We start from the raw sequence: 18,265 nt of genomic DNA, 5'->3' as shown, positions 1-18,265 counted from the left end.
TGGCTTCAAAGACTTCAGATTATGGCTATATTAGTTAATTCTGTTGAAAGTAGGATAGATAATTTAGCGGTTGATGAAATTTCAGAGGTAATCCATTCACGAACACTATCTCACCTAATTCAACCTACATCAAGAGCGGATAGCAGTCTTTCTAACAGTAGACAGTCTTAGTAAAGTTTTCACTCATTTGGCAAATCTACCACGTTACGCTCGAGCCGGAATTTTCTTCTGAAACCTGACTTTATATTGTAGGCCAGGCTCACGGTCTTTTCCTCAGAAAACTGCTGACCATATAAAGTAGTAGAAATATACCAGAAATTCAACAGGCTAGCTAATATTAGGCGTCAAGAAAAAGGCTACACCGAACTCTTCAAACCCACATTAGAGTCAATTAAGAGCAACTGAAAATACAGTGATTCCAGAATCCATTCCGGATTCCTTTTTTTTACTAGACAACTTCTTATTTAGTATCCGAACAGCACAACTTAAGTTAGCTTATTTAGGACAGAACAACAATGTTCAGGGGTCTATTTCTCAGATGATCGAAGCTACCTTCACTTTACTGACCGACGCTTAAAAGTTGGCGGAGATCCCAGCCCCAAAAAATATCTCAAATAAATATGATGTTCCATTTTATTTTCACCTGAGGTATTTTGTAGTTGCATTTGTTTATCATTTTTGGGTACTTATTAAAACTAGAATTAATTTACTGTGGTCAATTGATTAGCATTATATTTTATAATATATGCAAGCGCACATTAAAAGCTATGTACCTTATGTTGTATGCATGTCTAGATTGTTGCACTTTATCGCACTATGCCTATATGCTAGTAAAACACTAGATATGTTATTAAGAATGCGCACCTACTTTTTAAGATATTTTCTATGATGTTTGTTTGTAATTTACAAATGGTTGGCCCGTTGGTAAGGACTAAAATAAAAATTTGTTATTTGATGTAAGTAAAGTGATGCTCTTTTACACTTAAAAGTCTTCTCATTGAAGATTAGCTAATCTTCTCATTGAACCAGTGTTTAAAAAAATCTGATTTAAACAGTATAGATTCTCAAGTCAAGGTTACGTACGAATAAGGTTCTAACACAAATTTTCTTTCAAAAATTGGATTTTTAAATAAATTGGCGTTAGTGAAGTAAAATGGTACTGTCGGTGAAAGCGTGGCATTCCAGATCCCCCTAACGATCGGTTAATATGTTCACATATAAAAATGGTTTAATAATTTTCTTTCTAAAGAAATATCGCACTAACCGCTTACGAGAATGTTGCTAATCAAATAAAAAAAAAATCAGTGAAATCATACGTCTGTCAGCCATTTTTATTCAATTCAGAATTTTGGCTATAAGGATGTAAAATATATTGGTATATGATGAAAATAAATAATAATCCTACGAATTTTATATTAGTTTGGACATCGCAATTCTGTGGTGGTTATGCAGGATTGCTATCTCATAATTCACTCTCATATTTCTCTTTCATTTTGTTATCTTTAAAAAGACGTTTGACCGCCCAAGATCTATCATAAGTTAGCAGATTTCAACAAGACAAATACATTGTATTCTTTAATGTGAATCACTTTCTTGAAACTGAAAATTTTCATGACAAATTTGTAGCAACATATATAATGACAGTAACCTTGTCCTTGTTAGTAGCAATGCCCTTAGCAATTATCATGTGCCCTAGCTATTGTACAGAATTACAGACGAATCCCTTTTTGTTCTATTTACTCGGAGTTTAAATGTTTTCAACTTTACAAATACTGATTTTCAAGTCAGTCAAGACACTTTCTAAATTCTCACCTATATGGTTATTAAATGGCCGAAATGAGAGCTGAGTGCGTTGTAAAGTAAACCGGAACAGAATAAATCCAATATCAGTCGCGAAACTCATTTATGGTGACTAAGTTATCCTAATGCGTAACAATTCAGTTACTTGTACTGTAAACAAAACTAAACTAATTTCTGTGAGGAACCATCTTGTAGAACAATATAACACCCTCCTTATTGTTTGAATAAGAATCTGATACGCTTGAATAAAAGACTGTTGCTTCACAGTTGGAGGATCTCGCCTCGTCTATAAAGGCGAAAACCTTGTTAGATTTAATGTCAAAATATCTCAAAGGAAAGCAATGTCAATGCATTTTGCTTGAGCTCTTAAACAAAACTAATTTTTATGAGGAAACTTCTGGTAGAACAATGTAACTCTATCTTAGTTGTTTGAACTAAAATTATTAGGCTTGATTAAAAGGCTGTTGTTTTACAGTTCGAGGTTCTCGCCTCGTCTATAAAGGCGAAAACCTTGTTAATCGTAAAGTCAAAATATCTCAAAGAGAAGCAATGTCAATGCATTTTGCTTGAATTCTTAAACTAAACTACATTCTGTGAGGAACCTCCTTATAGAACAATGTAACACTGTCCTTATTGTTTGAATTAATGTCCGGAAGTTTTCAATAAAAAGGTGAATTGGTTTCACATTGCGAGATTCTGTCTCGTCTATAAAGGCGAAAGCCTTGTTAGACTTAATGTCAAAATATCTCAAAGGGAAGCAATGTCAATTCATTTTGCTTGAGCTCTTAAACTAAACTACTTTCTGTGAGGAACCTTCTTGTAGAACAATGTAACTCTATCTTAGTTGTTTGAACTGAAATATGTTAGGCTTGAATAAAAGACTGTTGTTTCACAGTTCGAGATTCTGCTTCGTTTATAAAGGCGGAAACATTGTTAGTTAGTCGTTATGTCAAAATATCTCAAAGAGAAGCAATGTCAATGCATTTTGCTTGAGCTCTTAAACTAAACTAATTTCTATGAGGAACCTTCTTGTAGAACAATGTAACTCTATCTTAGTTGTTTGAACTAAAATCTGTTAGGCTTGAATAAAAGACTGTTGTTTCGCAGTTCGAGATTCTGCTTCGTCTATACAGGCGGAAACATTGTTAGTTAGTCGTTATGTCAAAATATCTCAAAGGGAAACAATGTCAATGCATTTTGCTTGAGCTCTTAAACTAAACTAATTTCTATGAGGAACCTTCTTGTAGAACAATGTAACTCTATCTTAGTTGTTTGAACTAAAATTGTTAGGCTTGATTAAAAGGCTGTTGTTTTACAGTTCGAGGTTCTCGCCTCGTTTATAAAGGCGAAAATCTTGTTAATCGTATAGTCAAAATATCTCAAAGAGAAGCAATGTCAATGCATTTTGCTTGAGCTCTTAAACTAAACTACTTTCTGTGAGGAACCTTCTTGTAGAACAATGTAACTCTATCCTAATTGTTTGAACTAAAATCGGTTAGGCTTGAATAAAAGACTGTTGTTTCACAGTTCGAGGCTCTGCCACGTCTATAAAGGCGGAACATTGTTTGTTAGTCGTTTTTGAAGTTTTCAATAAAAAGGTGAATTGGTTTCACATTGCGAGATTCTGTCTCGTCTATAAAGGCGGAAGCCTTGTTAGACTTAATGTCAAAATATCTCAAAGGGAAGAAATGTCAATGCATTTTGCTTGAGCTCATAAACTAAACTAATTTCTATGAGGAACCTTCTTGTAGAACAATGTGACACTGTCCTTATTGTTTGAATTAATGTCCGGACGTTTTCAATAAAAAAGTGAATTGGTTTTACATTTGCGAGATTCTGTCTCGTCTATAAAGGCGGAAGCCTTGTTAGACTTAATGTCAAAATATCTCAAGGGGAAGCAATGTCATTGCATTTTACTTGAGCTCTTAAACTAAACTAATTTCTATGAGGAACCTTCTTGTAGAACAATGTAACTCTATCTTAGTTGTTTGAACTAAAATCTGTTAGGCTTGAATAAAAGACTGTTGTTTCACAGTTCGAGATTCTGCTTCGTCTATAAAGGCGGAAACATTGTTAGTCGTTATGTCAAAATATCTCGAAAGGGAAGCAATGTCAGTCCTTTTTGCTTGAGCACTGAAACTAAACTAATTTCTATGAGGAACCTTCTTGTAGAACAATGTAACTCTATCTTAGTTGTTTAAAATCGGTTAGGCTTGAATAGAAGACTGTTGTTTCACAGTTCGAGATTCTGCTTCGTTTTATAAAGGCGGAAACATTGTTAGTTAGTCGTTATGTCAAAATATCTCAAAGAGAAGCAATGTCAATGCATTTTGCTTGAGCTCTTAAACTAAACTAATTTCTATGAGGAACCTTCTTGTAGAACAATGTAACTCTATCTTAGTTGTTTGAACTAAAATCTGTTAGGCTTGAATAAAAAACTGTTGTTTCGCAGTTCGAGATTCTGCTTCGTCTATACAGGCGGAAACATTGTTAGTTAGTCGTTATGTCAAAATATCTCAAAGGGAAACAATGTCAATTCATTTTGCTTGAGCTCTTAAACTAAACTAATTTCTATGAGGAACCTTCTTGTAGAACAATGTAACTCTATCTTAGTTGTTTGAACTAAAATTGTTAGGCTTGATTAAAAGGCTGTTGTTTTACAGTTCGAGGTTCTCGCCTCGTCTATAAAGGCGAAAATCTTGTTAATCGTATAGTCAAAATATATCAAAGAGAAGCAATGTCAATGCATTTTGCTTGAGCTCTTAAACTAAACTACTTTCTGTGAGGAACCTTCTTGTAGAACAATGTAACTCTATCCTAATTGTTTGAACTAAAATCGGTTAGGCTTGAATAAAAGACTGTTGTTTCACAGTTCGAGGCTCTGCCACGTCTATAAAGGCGGAACATTGTTTGTTAGTCGTTTTTGATGTTTTCAATAAAAATGTGAATTGGTTTCACATTGCGAGATTCTGTCTCGTCTATAAAGGCGGAAGCCTTGTTAGACTTAATGTCAAAATATCTCAAAGGGAAGAAATGTCAATGCATTTTGCTTGAGCTCATAAACTAAACTAATTTCTATGAGGAACCTTCTTGTAGAACAATGTGACACTGTCCTTATTGTTTGAATTAATGTCCGGACGTTTTCAATAAAAAAGTGAATTGGTTTTACATTTGCGAGATTCTGTCTCGTCTATAAAGGCGGAAGCCTTGTTAGACTTAATGTCAAAATATCTCAAGGGGAAGCAATGTCAATGCATTTTACTTGAGCTCTTAAACTAAACTAATTTCTATGAGGAACCTTCTTGTAGAACAATGTAACTCTATCTTAGTTGTTTGAACTAAAATCTGTTAGGCTTGAATAAAAGACTGTTGTTTCACAGTTCAAGATTCTGCTTCGTCTATAAAGGCGGAAACATTGTTAGTCGTTATGTCAAAATATCTCGAAAGGGAAGCAATGTCAGTCCTTTTTGCTTGAGCACTTAAACTAAACTAATTTCTATGAGGAACCTTCTTGTAGAACAATGTAACTCTATCTTAGTTGTTTAAAATCGGTTAGGCTTGAATAGAAGTCTGTTGTTTCACAGTTCGAGATTCTGCTTCGTTTATAAAGGCGGAAACATTGTTAGTTAGTCGTTATGTCAAAATATCTCAAAGGGAAGCAATGTCAATCCATTTGCTTGAGCTCTTAAACTAAACTAATTTCTATGAGGAACCTTCTTGTAGAACAATGTAACTCTATCTTAGTTGTTTAAAATCGGTTAGGCTTGAATAAAAGACTGTTGTTTCGCAGTTCGAGATTCTGCTTCGTCTATAATGGCGGAAACATTGTTAGTTAGTCGTTATGTCAAAATATCTCAAAGGGAAGCAATGTCAATCCATTTTACTTGAGCTCTTAAACTAAACTAATTTCTATGAGGAACCTTCTTGTAGAACAATGTAACTCTATCTTAGTTGTTTGAACTAAAATCTGTTAGGCATGAATAAAAGACTGTGGTTTCGCAGTTCGAGATTCTGCTTCGTCTATACAGGCGGAAACATTGTTAGTTAGTCGTTATGTCAAAATATCTCAAAGGGAAGCAATGTCAATCCATTTTGCTTGAGCTCTTAAACTAAACTAATTTCTATGAGGAACCTTCTTGTAGAACAATGTAACTCTATCTTAGTTGTTTGAACTAAAATTGTTAGGCTTGATTGAAAGGCTGTTCTTTTACAGTTCGAGGTTCTCGCCTCGTCTATAAAGGCGAAAACCTTGTTAATCGTATAGTCAAAATATCTCAAAGAGAAGAAATGTCAATGCATTTTGCTTGAGCTCTTAAACTAAACTACTTTCTGTGAGGAACCTTCTTGTAGAACAATATAACAATATCCTAATTGTTTGAACTAAAATAGGTTAGGCTTGAATAAAAGACTGTTTTTCACAGTTCGAGGCTCTGCCACGTCTATAAAGGCGGAACATTGTTAGTTAGTCGTTTTTGAAGTTTTCAATAAAACGGTGAATTGGTTTCACATTGCGAGATTCTGTCTCGTCTATAAAGGCGGAAGCCTTGTTAGACTTAATGTCAAAATATCTCAAAGGGAAGAAATGTCAATGCATTTTGCTTGAGCTCATAAACTAAACTAATTTCTATGAGGAACCTTCTTGTAGAACAATGTGACACTGTCCTTATTGTTTGAATTAATGTCCGGACGTTTTCAATAAAAAAGTGAATTGGTTTTACATTTGCGAGATTCTGTCTCGTCTATAAAGGCGGAAGCCTTGTTAGACTTAATGTCAAAATATCTCAAGGGGAAGCAATGTCAATGCATTTTACTTGAGCTCTTAAACTAAACTAATTTCTATGAGGAACCTTCTTGTAGAACAATGTAACTCTATCTTAGTTGTTTGAACTAAAATCTGTTAGGCTTGAATAGAAGACTGTTGTTTCACAGTTCGAGATTCTGCTTCGTTTATAAAGGCGGAAACATTGTTAGTTAGTCGTTATGTCAAAATATCTCAAAGGGAAGCAATGTCAATCCATTTGCTTGAGCTCTTAAACTAAACTAATTTCTATGAGGAACCTTCTTGTAGAACAATGTAACTCTATCTTAATTGTTTGAACTAAAATCTGTTAGTCTTGAATAGAAGACTGTTGTTTCACAGTTCGAGGCTCTGCCACGTCTATAAAGGCGGAAACATTGATATTCGTTATGCCAAAATATCTCAAAGAGAAGCAATGTCAACGCATTTTGCTTGAGCTCTTAAACTAAACTAATTTCTATGAGGAACCTTCTTGTAGAACAATGTAACTCTATCTTAGTTGTTTAAAATCGGTTAGGCTTGAATAAAAGACTGTTGTTTCGCAGTTCGAGATTCTGCTTCGTCTATACTGGCGGAAACATTGTTAGTTAGTCGTTATGTCAAAATATCTCAAAGGGAAGCAATGTCAATCCATTTTGCTTGAGCTCTTAAACTAAACTAATTTCTATCAGGAACCTTCTTGTAGAACAATGTAACTCTATCTTAGTTGTTTGAACTAAAATTGTTAGGCTTGATTAAAAGGCTGTTCTTTTACAGTTCGAGGTTCTCGCCTCGTCTATAAAGGCGAAAACCTTGTTAATCGTATAGTCAAAATATCTCAAAGAGAAGCAATGTCAATGCATTTTGCTTGAGCTCTTAAACTAAACTACTTTCTGTGAGGAACCTTCTTGTAGAACAATGTAACAATATCCTAATTGTTTGAACTAAAATAGGTTAGGCTTGAATAAAAGACTGTTGTTTCACAGTTCGAGGCTCTGCCACGTCTATAAAGGTGGAACATTGTTAGTTAGTCGTTTTTGAAGTTTTCAATAAAACGGTGAATTGGTTTCACATTGCGAGATTCTGTCTCGTCTATAAAGGCGGAAGCCTTGTTAGACTTAATGTCAAAATATCTCAAAGGGAAGAAATGTCAATGCATTTTGCTTGAGCTCATAAACTAAACTAATTTCTATGAGGAACCTTCTTGTAGAACAATGTGACACTGTCCTTATTGTTTGAATTAATGTCCGGACGTTTTCAATAAAAAAGTGAATTGGTTTTACATTGGCGAGATTCTGTCTCGTATATAAAGGCGGAAGCCTTGTTAGACTTAATGTCAAAATATCTCAAGGGGAAGCAATGTCAATGCATTTTACTTGAGCTCTTAAACTAAACTAATTTCTATGAGGAACCTTCTTGTAGAACAATGTAACTCTATCTTAGTTGTTTGAAATAAAATCTGTTAGGCTTGAATAAAAGACTGTTGTTTCACAGTTCGAGATTCTGCTTCGTCTATAAAGGCGGAAACATTGTTAGTCGTTATGTCAAAATATCTCAAAGGGAAGCAATTTCAATCCATTTTACTTGAGCTCTTAAACTAAACTAATTTCTATGAGGAACCTTCTTGTAGAACAATGTAACTCTATCTTAGTTGTTTGAAATAAAATCTGTTAGGCTTGAATAAAAGACTGTTGTTTCGCAGTTCGAGATTCTGCTTCGTCTATACAGGCGGAAACATTGTTAGTTAGTCGTTATGTCAAAATATCTCAATGGGAAGCAATGTCAATCCATTTTACTTGTGCTCTTAAACTAAACTAATTTCTATGAGGAACCTTCTTGTAGAACAATGTAACTCTATCTTAGTTGTTTGAACTAAAATTGTTAGGCTTGATTAAAAGGCTGTTGTTTTACAGTTCGAGGTTCTCGCCTCGTCTATAAAGGCGAAAACCTTGTTAATCGTATAGTCAAAATATCTCAAAGAGAAGCAATGTCAATGCATTTTGCTTGAGCTCTTAAACTAAACTACTTTCTGTGAGGAACCTTCTTGTAGAACAATGTAACTCTATCCTAATTGTTTGAACTAAAATCTGTTAGGCTTGAATAAAAGACTGTTGTTTCACAATTCGAGGCTCTGCCACGTCTATAAAGGCGGAAACATTGATATTCGTTATGTCAAAATATCTCAATGGGAAGCAATGTCAATGCATTTTGCTTGAGCTCTTAAACTAAACTAATTTCTAGGAGGAACCGTCTGGTAGAACAATATACATTTTCCTTAATGTTTTAATTGATGTTCGCTTGTGTTGAATAGAAAACTGTTGTTTCATATTTCGATGTTCTGCCACGTCTATAAAGGCGGAATCGTAATGTCGAAATATCACGTAGGGAAGCAATTATTAGCTGGGTACAGTGTACCAAAATCATTTACCGCGAAATCTTGCCTTTTACATTCATAGTGATTATTTCTTTTAAGTGTCACTTTGAGATCAAATTTTTATGCTGTTTACTTGATCAGCAAAACAACTAATTTCTGTGAGGAATCTTCTTGTAGAACAATATAACTCTTAAGTTAATATTAATGGTTGAAGTAAAATTAAAATTTTGTGTAGAGGTTGGTTTAACTGCTGCTTTACAAAACTTCTTTTTGTTTTTATAATTCCTCCATCTTTCCAACAATTTTCTCTGTATCCTCTTTCTTTTTTCTTCTACATAATTCCTTTTACTTACTGTTATTTCTTTTTGCTTTTTGTTTTTTCTTGGTTATTTTAATCTAACACTATTCTTTTCATCGAACTATTCTCTTTTCATTTCGTGTTCTTTCGGTTCATAAATATTTGTAGAATCGTTCTGAAGATATCAGACTTTAGTGGACGGGTTAAATTCTAGGAATGTGCCAGTAAAAATATAAATATTTTATATTTATAAATAAATAAATAAATATATATATATAAATAAATAAATATATATAGCCTTTTATGCTAATAACGGGCCAAACAACCAAAGTTACTCTAATGTAATAATTGTATTTTATTATCGAGTTTATTTTGTTTATAATTTGTCTGCTGCCTTAAATTTCAGGTAATGTTATTATATGTTATACTTTCTGTACATATTTTTCCAAAGTTTTGTTTTTAATTTGTTAGATGTAAGATTATTATGGCTCAAGATGTTAAAATGTAAGTGAATAAATGTTTATTAAGAGTATAGACTTATATTACCTGATGTGTTAATATAATTAATATTGCGTAATGTGTCTATTTTTATTGTTATGAGCACGTTGTTGTTTTTATCTATATAGTAAGCATGTCAAACTTAGCTCAGTCGGGTCAAATTAAGAATTTATGTGGGCCGCTAAAACAGAAAACGAAATAAAAAAAAATCGTAGAAACTGATTGACTTCCCAAGGGTAACAATAAAATCAATTAATGCTTGCAGTTGATGCGCCAAAAAACTAACAATAATTAAGGGGGAAAAAATAGATAAATAAAATATATACATATTTTCATGAACTTCAATAGTTTAGGATGTTGTTATAAATTAAGATATTAATTACAAAAAATAAGGTAATAAAGTAAAGATTATCTTAATGACGTTGAATAGCCGCAAAGATATTCGCTGTGGGTTGACATGCCTGCTCCTTAAGAACTTTAGTAATTCTTTTTTGTTAGCCTGATTTGATTCATATTTGGGTTCTACAAGTACTGAGTGCTTTTTTCTTATTCAGTTTTGACAGTTTTAGATGACGGATTTTCTTTGAACGTTTAGGTTAATATAACAGATGTATTCGATGGTTGGGATAAAGTTGGTTCTGTCGCAGATATAAAACACATTAAAATTTTAGTGTTCTGTAGGTCATCAATTACACACCCTTATAAATCTTGGAATCAAATACAAGTGAACAAAAAGTGACAGAAATAAAGGCGTGATTATCTTTCAAAGTTAAAAGAAAATCGAGGCAGACATAATTTCAAGAAAAATCCGGCCTAAAATAAAAAAATTATTTTGAATGCCATTATTAAAGGTGTAACAAAAAGTCTAAGCTTTTTTTTTTTTTTTTTTTTTTTTTTTTTTTTTTTTTTTTTTTTTTTTTTGAGGAGGGGAATTCTTAGTCTGCTAGTTGAAATATCTGTTTATATTTTTTCCCTGTATTTCGACTATCTTAGAGAAAAATTCTGACTTAAATTTTTTGTCTTTTATGCTTAAAAATCAACTTCATTGCAGTAGTTCCTTATTAAGCCATCATTAATTCATTTGATCACATTTAAATTGAATATCTTAAGAACTATCCTACTTCAAGTAATAGTTTACTTTTATGATATCATTTATGGATTTGTATCATTACTTTATGTGTCACTGTGTTACTTTAGGTTATTTTAATAACAGGCACGTTTCTTAGGTTATTACCAGTCAGAGACGCGTTCATTCATTACACATAACTCTTTCCATCACCAAATGAGCTTAGAGGCTTCTAGGAAGAGAAAATCAAAGGGCAAAATTGACTACCGGTGTGTTCTCAGTCATTCTCTTGCTTTGTTATTATAGTTTTTATTTTTATGAGTTCTTGGCTGCCTGTTGACAAAGGAAGTATCCAAGTCATTGGCAGGAATATTATCAGCATGCCTTAATATGCAAGAATGTGAGAGTGCGTCATTGTCTATCACCAGCGTACGCTTTCAACATTTGTCTTAGATACGGCAGACACGAAAAATTGATAGCCTTTTGCAATTTTGGCACATTGTTTTTTAGGCCAAACTCGTAATTCTTCTTCAAGGGAATTTGGCGCTAGGCCTACACCTAAGGTGTGGCTCAAGCTTTACCCTTAAGAGTTCCTCTTCACACGGAAGCTATCTCTTTACCTGTGTTCTTTTTTAAAACTTTCTCGATATAATCGCGGGACAAATTAGCAATGTCTGGAACCGAAATGCCAACTATACCCTCCTTTTCATTAACATATTTGGAGGAGTATTTGCAAGCGCGTGTTCAGCGAACACAATCTGCTTTCACTGAAACAAAAATTCCAGAGGTATTCAAGGACTGGCTGTTGGTCATATTTATAATATGGCTTAATGTTATGGGACACCTTATATATTGTGCCGGATCTCCGAGCAGTATTTTTTGCCACGCTGTTCTGCCGCTTAAGATTTCTGCCTCTAATATTTTTGGGGTATAACTGGTACTAGATTAGAGCCTCTTCTTATTTATTATTTTTTTTGTGTAAAACGCATCAGCGATGAGGTTATTTGTGCCCGGAGCTTTTTTCAGAGCTCTGCCGCCTCCTAGAAGTGTTTTCTCTCTTCTATGCCAGAAAGTGAACTGCAAGAGGTTCCTAAGAAGATAAAAAGAGCGTCCTAAGGGCAGACTGATCTTATTTATTATTATTAATTCAATTACATTTAATTCGATTATTAAGTGTTCTATATACTTTTGCAGCATACATCCAGAGCATCAATAGGCCCGTTGACTTCTAAAAGTAAGTATGTTATTATCTAAGTTGTTAATGAACGATTGCTTTTAAACAAAGTTCAAAGTTAAAGTAACAAAATTCTCTGCCATCTAATGATTTGTTGTAGCTTCTTTAAGAGCTGGTTCAGATTCACTTGGGCCTTTTTAATCGGGCGATTCCAAACTCGTGCTATAAAAAACAATTATGCAGTATAATTAGTAGTATATACATACATTAAACGCGCGCGTTCAGTTGAACGCATGCGTTTATATCAGAAAACTTAGTCAAGATGACTTGATTATCCATTAATGAATTTGAAAAGACCTATCATAAGTTCTATTAATTAACATTAATGCGTTATTAGGTACCTAATATTAGCCAAAACATCATCTCTAAATATTTTATTGGCGTCCTAAAATAATAGGTAGAATTTTGTTTTTATTCTTTTAGTTTTGACTGCAATACAATGAGCATTTCAAGGGTACGTGTCTTCAAATGAAGTAAGGATGCCAAATCTACCTTGTTTTGCTTACTCTAATTCTACCGGCGATAGAGAAGCCAAACACTTCTACAGTCATGTTGACTGGTAGTGGGTTATGTAACAAAACCCAGCATAAGCCTTGCAAGAAATTGTTTTTTCTATCTCGCGTTTAAAAATTGCCCGCATGAACCTTTCAAAAATCACTGCTAATGGCATCTGTAAAGTGAAGAATGAGTTAGTGCGTAGTTAGCCTGTGCTGGCGCTATAAACCCAAGTAGTTGCAAAAACTACTTTATTGTGTGACGATGTGGTGCAAGTTGGTGCAAAGAAATTGTGTATATAATATAGATATTTAGCATATGTGTTGTGCAGACACAAGGTGCGCTAAGCATTACGCTGTTATCTTCTTCCTCTTCACTGTCTTTGCACCTACTGCTCCTTCGTATTTGTAAGTATAAAAATACTAACAAGCTACTTATTAACAGTTAAGGGCAATAGCATTAAAGGAACTCCCAACTTGGGCAATTCTAATGGTTTTGGTAGCCAGCCAAGTAGTGCCAGTTCACGTGTAGTTGAGGACATGCCACCGCCAAATCTGCAGACCACCACCCAGGTGCCTAGGATGTCGCATCCACTAGCAACAACAGATGCTGGTAAGTTTTTAAAATATATTCATTTCAGACAATTTCTTGACTTTTAAATTACTTTCCTCCTAATTATCCTAGCTGAATCTATTATGGCACCGACTCAATAAGAAACCATTACTGCATGTTTAATATTCTCAGAAGTATAGGTAAAGACTCCTGGGTAAAACATGATATTATCCATCAGTTTTCCTTTTTGGTTTGACAAACTAATATTTTTCATAACTCATTATATGGCTGGCACTTCATTTTTTTTCATGTCAAAGCTCTCTCAACTTCTTTTTCATCTTGTGAAGAATGGCTTCATTAGGAACGTGGTGAATCAGGATATTCGGAGCATATGGTGATAATAGTACGTCTAACTTCGTATATTTTTGCTCAATAATCCAGAAGAAGATATTTATCATTTTTCTTTTGATATAGATTTATTCCTATATACTTGTTTCGATACCAAAGCTTAGATGTAGTTGTGTAAAACATTCCTTACTTTAATGAATGCATGTTTCGTCTTCTCAATGCGCAGAATCTCATTTGTTTTTTAGTTGGCACCTTAAGCAGCAGTAATAAATGAATAAATTCTTTATTTATGAGCAAGTTATTTATCCCAACTTAGTGTTCTCAACCTCACAGAATTTAATTGCAATTAACTTGATAGACTATGGTTAGCTTTCTTACGCTTACTGAAATATCAATTACCATCAATTCTCCTTTGTATTGGCCCCATCTTTAGTCCTTGGACCGTGCGAAAATCATACATATTCCTCTAATATTAGTCTGAGGGACTGTATTTTATCATTCCAAGTGCTTTCGTCTGTATTAATGTATTACATACGTATTTTAGTGTCTCGAAGACGAGGAAACGTAGTTAAAGAAGTAGAAAAATTAAAGAAAAATAGAGAGGAGAGGCGACAGAAACAAGCTGAGAAAAAGGAGGAAAAGGAAGCGCTGATGAACATAGATCCTGGCAATCCGCGTTGGGAATTTTTAGCGATGATAAGGTATCATTGTCCTACATTTCTGGTTGCAATTTTGGTACATGTGGTACATTCTATCGGCCAAATTAAGAAGGATTAATTGACCACCTGACGGATTATTGTTGCATTAAATATACATACTAATTGTTGTATTAAGTAAAGGAGTTTATAAACTATATTTTCAAGCTTTCTTTCTTTGTACTTATATGTGAATAATAACCGTTAGTAATGATATGAGTAAACGCATTTTGTTTAAACGCAAAGCAGAATTCAAGTTTGATTAATTTCGAACAACTAACGGATTTTTTCTCTAAAGTGCCCGCACAAAAAAAAAGAAAAAAAAAGCGGCTAAGATGATCTTTGATTGAAGTTTCAAAGTAAAACTATGAAGTAATCAGTATTTTGTTTTATCTTCAGGGAATACCAAGCTGCTCTGGACATTCGACCACTCAAGGAATCAGATATTGTGGAGTGCCATCAGATTACTGTCTGTGTTAGAAAGAGGCCACTGAACAAAAAAGGTAAATTTTATTTTTCTGTCCAAACAAATTACTGAAATTACTTCTGAACAAATTGGGTGTGAAAACTTTAACACGTCTTTCTTTTGCTTCGGTTATTACAGTTGTGATTAATTTTTTTTTTTAAAGCTTTACTTGGTCTTAGCAGCAATTGATAAGTGGTGGGGGCGCACAGTTGACCATAATCTAGAGCGCGCTCTATTTTTATTTATTTATTTATATTTTTTTAATTTTTACATTATTAATTTATTTTATGATTAAGCTCTTAGACAAGTTTTATTATTTGTATTATATATTATTTATAGTAATAATAATAATAATTATTTTTTGGCTGGCTAATTTGAAAATAATACGTTATTATCTCTCTAAAATGTGTTATTTGAAACAATTAGATTTGGTAGACAATACAGGTATGCCATTTAATTGGGCAAGGGAGCTTAAACAGCTCCCTGTATTGCTAACACAGGATCTGAAAAAAAATATGAAGTATATTTTAATGTGTTTTAAAAACAATCTAATAAACCGTTATGTTGAAGCCATTGTCCAAGTAGATACAATCGCTAAGTACCTTTGATTTAGTTGAGCCGCATCTTAAGATAAACATGCATATAAATAAGCTTCGATTAATTGTACAACTACGCTATTACAATAAAAAAAAAATGTGTCGCATAAATTTTAATAACTAGTACTATCAATTTGAGGAGGATTAAACTTGTCCTCTGCCAATTGCACGCTCCAAATGACTAATTTCACCTTTTGATGAACTGCCCAGCCTCATCCTCACTCATAGCTAAATATTTAGAAAAAAAATTTTCTACAATCTCAACTGTCCATCACCGGGACAGTGTGCTGTAAGAAGCTCCTAGAAAATCTAAGGGTCAACAGCTGGATTTGAACCCGGGTCCTCCGCGTGAGAATCCAATTCGTTAACCGCATAGCTAATCCCTTCCTTATTATATTTTATTATTTGTTATTGTTTGTTTTATTATTTTATTTTCAGAAGGTTTTATAAGTTTAAATCCAATGTAAAGTTGCAAAAAATAGTATTACAATGTGTATTTTATTTCAGAAATATCGAAAAAAGAGATAGATGTTATCACGGTGCCAAGAAAGGATTCAATCATAGTGCACGAGCCAAAGAATAAAGTCGATCTTACAAAATATTTAGAGAACCAACAGTTTCGATTTGACTATGCATTCAATGAGCACTGTTCCAATGAACTAGTGTATAAGTAAGTTTCAGTTTCTGATTCTCTAATTTCATATATGTATTTATTTATTTAGTTTTTAAGAAGAGATATTTACCAACACACTTCACAATCTTTTTCCAAAAATTAATTTACTACAGTAATCCTTAGTGAAGTCAACTATCATTTAATAAAAATTATAATATTGAAGAACCTGAGATAAGAGAAGGTCATGTGTGTCACACGTTTTTATTTTTTTAGGTTCACAGCTAAACCTCTAGTGAACACCTTATTCGAAGGTGGTATGGCAACCTGTTTCGCTTACGGTCAAACTGGCAGTGGTAAAACCCATACAATGGGCGGAATATTTTTTGGGAAAACTCAAGATTGTAAAAAAGGAATATATGCAATGGTGGCAAAAGATGTATTCCATTTATTACATTCACCGCAGTATAAATCACAAAAACTAACAGTTTCAGCAAGTTTCTTTGAAATTTATACGGGAAAAGTAAGTATTATAGAAAATAAAAGATTTAATTTTGGTATTTTTAATCTTAATAGATTTGCATGTAAAATATTATGACAAAAAATCATTTATTTTGAAACCAGATGCGGTAGTACGTGGTTATATATTAGAATGTTGTAGGGAACTGAAGTCAGTTATTGCTTTTCTGACCAAACGTCGTCAGTGTTTGGTACTTTTGTACGTACGGTTAAGGGTGTTTTAACTACTTTTGGAGGTGTTATTATTGCAAAAGACACGAGTTGACGTTTAGACTAATATGTGCTGAGGGGTTAGTAAATCATAATTTATAATTTTTATAATAGTTTTTGCCGTTATAGGTATTCGATCTTCTGGCCGATAAAGCTAAGCTACGAGTTTTAGAAGATGGAAAACAACAGGTTCAGATAGTAGGCTTAACGGAAAAAATAGTGAACAGCGTAGAAGAAGTACTGGCATTGATTCAGGCGGGTAATACTTCAAGGTAAGACCGACATTCTATTATTTTCACTCTGTACTCGTACGATCAAGTGTTGCTAACGAAAGAAGTTCTAACTTGATATTCCGGTTAGGTAATCAGATATTAAGGTTTTTGTCAAAATCCAAGTGTTGTCGATCTTATTGAATAGTTTTTTCAGTTTTTCGGTGATTTCTCCAATGAGTTTGATTTTTACTTTCTTACTTGCATTTGTGCAAAAATACTCGTTTTGAAGTCCTCAGTAAAACTGCTTTTTACAAACTGGAGTATGTTATTTGATCAACATAACTTAATATTTTTGTAAAAGGCGCAAGGTTGGTATACCAATAAGGTTTCAGAATCAACCAACTAGAAGTGCCACTTTACTAATCAGCTTTTTTTTTATTTTATGTAGTAATTTTTTTTCAAAAACAATTCTAAAATATTATTATCTTTAAACTTTGTATGCACAATATACACATTGGGGTGGTGTGACACTTTTATTTGAAATATTACTTCTGTAATTTTTTTTAGAGGGTTCTGGGGGGGGGGGATGAAATTGTGCTGCCATTGATTTATTAACTGTATATTGTTTCGACATTAAAACTTGCTATTCTATTGTTTCCTAATTCTTTGCTAATTAGGATCTCTAGATTGCACCTAAGTCGATATGAATTAATTTATATTATAAACAAAATTAAAAGCATGTCACCTAAAGGTGGCATTGAGCACTACTTGAAAAAGTAGACAAAGAAATACTCAATTATTCCGCATAATTGTTACATTTGAGACTTTTATGAAACATTAAGTACAATGTAGACAGAAAATATATAATGCAATGTTTTTCAAATCCCTATAAATGACCTCAAATACATTATGTTATTTGTGTTACTTATAATGAAGATTATACTAACAGCGCATATACAAACTTATATTGCTCAATGAACGTTACATTCTCTCACTTTCAACAGTTCCATTCTTTTGTGCAGAGTTTTCGATAAAATACATCATTTTTAAATTATTAATTTAATTTTATTATTAAAATAAATCATAATTAGCTATCGTTTAAAAACGTTTCTATGGTTAGCCTATTATCATACAGTTTCCTTGCACAATTTTCCTTCGGAAGTCACTATATTTTAAGAGTTCAGTTGAAGGAACTTTTTTTTTTAAGCAACGCACGTTAACATGCTGCATCTCGTCCAAAAAGAAATACAGGACACCTCCATTGCCTTTATTTTAAAGGGACTCTCATTTAGTGTACCTTTTCATTAAATTATCTTAGTTTCTTCTTAGTTATCATAATAATGTGAGTTGCAGCGAGGGAAATCCACACTGATTTTGGTTTTCCCTGAATCGGTTTTTTTTCTTTTTCTTTTCATATTCTCTATAAAAATTTCTGTTTACATGTTCATTTAATACAAGAGTAAATGTCCTTTGGAACCCGGTTCACGTATAAGCCATTTCTATCACTATAGCTGT

The 18,265-nt window shown here is 33.1% G+C and overlaps 1 protein-coding gene across 2 annotated transcripts in view; it reads left to right on the top strand.

The window, feature by feature from the left end:
- Klp10A (kinesin-like protein 10A) overlaps nucleotides 1-18,265 on the top strand; it is a 63,414-nt gene that overhangs the window by 20,757 nt on the left and 24,392 nt on the right. For both annotated transcript variants that reach the window (XM_074143121.1, XM_074143120.1), the window contains 7 exons: nucleotides 12,008-12,047; nucleotides 12,987-13,154; nucleotides 13,987-14,143; nucleotides 14,537-14,640; nucleotides 15,707-15,869; nucleotides 16,086-16,332; nucleotides 16,668-16,810. In XM_074143121.1, the coding sequence (XP_073999222.1) occupies nucleotides 12,008-12,047; nucleotides 12,987-13,154; nucleotides 13,987-14,143; nucleotides 14,537-14,640; nucleotides 15,707-15,869; nucleotides 16,086-16,332; nucleotides 16,668-16,810 (1,022 nt within the window). The remainder of the gene's footprint in view (nucleotides 1-12,007; nucleotides 12,048-12,986; nucleotides 13,155-13,986; nucleotides 14,144-14,536; nucleotides 14,641-15,706; nucleotides 15,870-16,085; nucleotides 16,333-16,667; nucleotides 16,811-18,265) is intronic.

Source organism: Rhodnius prolixus, unplaced genomic scaffold, assembly GCF_049639745.1.
Source record: "Rhodnius prolixus isolate KJV_2025 unplaced genomic scaffold, Rpr scaffold_12, whole genome shotgun sequence".
NCBI lineage: Eukaryota > Metazoa > Arthropoda > Insecta > Hemiptera > Reduviidae > Rhodnius > Rhodnius prolixus.
This window is presented reverse-complemented; position numbering and strand designations above follow the sequence as displayed.